Here is a 2,042-nt window from a genome sequence, read left to right as displayed (position 1 = left end):
TTACTTTTTTATGGAGTAACGCAATATTGTAATGCATTACTTTTAAAAATAACTTTCCCCAACACTGGTTGTAGATTTAAAATTGAATGTCAGGCACCAATCCTTGCACCTAACAGACGAAAACGATTACATTTTATCGTATTAGTGCTAAAATGTGTCCTGAGATGTGAATGCGGCTCATCATTGGGACTTTCTGAGCCTCCAAGCGCCACCTGCAGGACAAAAGCGCATCATCCCATAGGAAACCCTTATTAGCCCTTACATCGCTCATGCCACGCGTTTCAGTTCTGTGGTCCAATCACAGCTCTTCTCTCAGACTTTTCCACGTTGCAATATATTCAAGGTGGGAGCCTGGCAAATTCGAGCATATTCTGCAATTATAAATTGCATTTAAGAGTAGCAAGTTTTTAGTCTGCAAGTATAGCCTACAAAACAGGCTTTTGTAAATTACGTAATTTGTCAAAACATTTAACACTGTCACTGCAATGTCCTCCTCGAGCCATTCCTCTACAGGAGGTCCTAAATGGGAACATCGCGTCCGCTTCGTCCTGTGTTTTCTGGGTTTAGTTCTGTCGGTTTACGCGTTACATGTCGAGCTGTCCCGGGAGAACGATCCGGAATATCGCGCGATGTGCGACCTGGGCCATTCCGTGAGCTGCTCTAAAGTCTTCACATCCAGGTAATGCGTTCAGTTCAGTTCATGCGCTGATATCAGACAGTATTTTAAGGCAAGACACCCCAGGTGAATAGGGTAAAAATGTAATATGTAGGCTAACTAATGTAACTAATTAACTGATGCAGCCTAACTGACTTACTTCCCCAGCTAACTGATTACATTAGGAATTGTAAGCATTTTTTCAAGTTTTCTGAATTGTGTAAATATGCAAATGATGCATTACCTTATTAAATATGCAGTAATATGTATGTAATATGTCAAATGTAGTATAAACCTTTAGAATATAGATAGGAATAAAACGGTCAAGCTTGCTACTAAAGTAGAGATTTCTGGCTCAGTGCAGGAGAAAAAAAACTCATTTTCTGAAAACAGTCAGGCTATTGTAATTCAAATCTACTGCTGAAAATAGATCAAGTGCAATAAAAGAAACACCTAAGCATGTATTTTGAATGTTTCATCATTTCCATTAGTCAGTAAATCTCAAAATTAACTAGTGCATGAAAAAACAGTAGTGTTGTTGTGCCATAGTCTTTGCTAATAAGTTTTTATGCAACCTGCAAACAGTGAATATTTGCCTGCAAAAAACATCCATTATCAACTGATGGATTGGTGGGACTTTGCTCTTTCTCAGATGGGGACGTGGATTTGGGCTCGTCCAGATCTTTACTTCCAAAGACAGCCTGTTAAACCAGCCAAACAGTGTATTGGGAATAATTTTCTATGCATTGCAACTGGGTTTAGGTAAGTGCTGTTAGGCCACTAATGGTTTGTACTGGGACCCCAAAAGCTAATTCACCAATAATATAAAACCAAGTGTCATCTGCAAACACATTTTAATCAACAGGCCAGCTGGTGTCCAGTAGAGCAGCGTTCTTCCTTGTCATGTCTTCTTGGGTGTCAGTGGCTGGATCTGTATATCTGGCTGGTATTCTGGCATTCGTCTTGGGTGATTTCTGCGTGGTCTGTGTCTCAACCTACATCATAAACTTTGCTCTCCTCTACACAAACCTAAAGAGAAGGACGGGACTGGAGGGACGTCTGAAGAGAGGGAAGAGCGAATGACACTGGGACATCTGGGATTAAGCTGCCTCTAACTTCTGGGGGAAAAGAGCGGAACATGCATAAAATAATTGTTTGCAGATAATTGTTTATTACTGAAAATCCTGGCACTTTGCAGACTGGTCTTAGTAAAAAGAAAAATACTAACAATAATCTGGACTTGACATGTTCATAGACACAAATAGGGGAGGAAGCCTCAGTTTTATTTATAATCTATCTCAGAATAATGAAAAACAACAACAACAACATGTTCATGGAAGTGATGATACAGTTATCAGAAAGTGTATGATGCTCATCATGTATTTTG

The 2,042-nt window shown here is 39.6% G+C and overlaps 1 protein-coding gene across 1 annotated transcript; it reads left to right on the top strand.

The window, feature by feature from the left end:
* Positions 1-293: 293 nt before the first annotated feature.
* On the top strand, positions 294-1,812 carry LOC107654009 (vitamin K epoxide reductase complex subunit 1-like). Its single transcript, XM_016440882.1, has 3 exons — positions 294-679; positions 1,308-1,417; positions 1,521-1,812. Exons 1-3 carry the CDS (start codon positions 486-488, stop codon positions 1,736-1,738), a joined length of 522 nt encoding a protein of 173 aa, XP_016296368.1. The 5' UTR covers positions 294-485; the 3' UTR covers positions 1,739-1,812.
* Positions 1,813-2,042: the final 230 nt, after the last annotated feature.

The sequence above is a fragment of the Sinocyclocheilus anshuiensis genome, unplaced genomic scaffold, assembly GCF_001515605.1.
Source record: "Sinocyclocheilus anshuiensis isolate Anshui unplaced genomic scaffold, SAMN03320099.WGS_v1.1 scaffold454, whole genome shotgun sequence".
Classification (NCBI taxonomy): Eukaryota; Metazoa; Chordata; class Actinopteri; order Cypriniformes; family Cyprinidae; genus Sinocyclocheilus; species Sinocyclocheilus anshuiensis.
The sequence above is the reverse complement of the archived record's forward strand: the minus strand, read 5'-3'. Positions and strand labels throughout refer to the sequence as shown.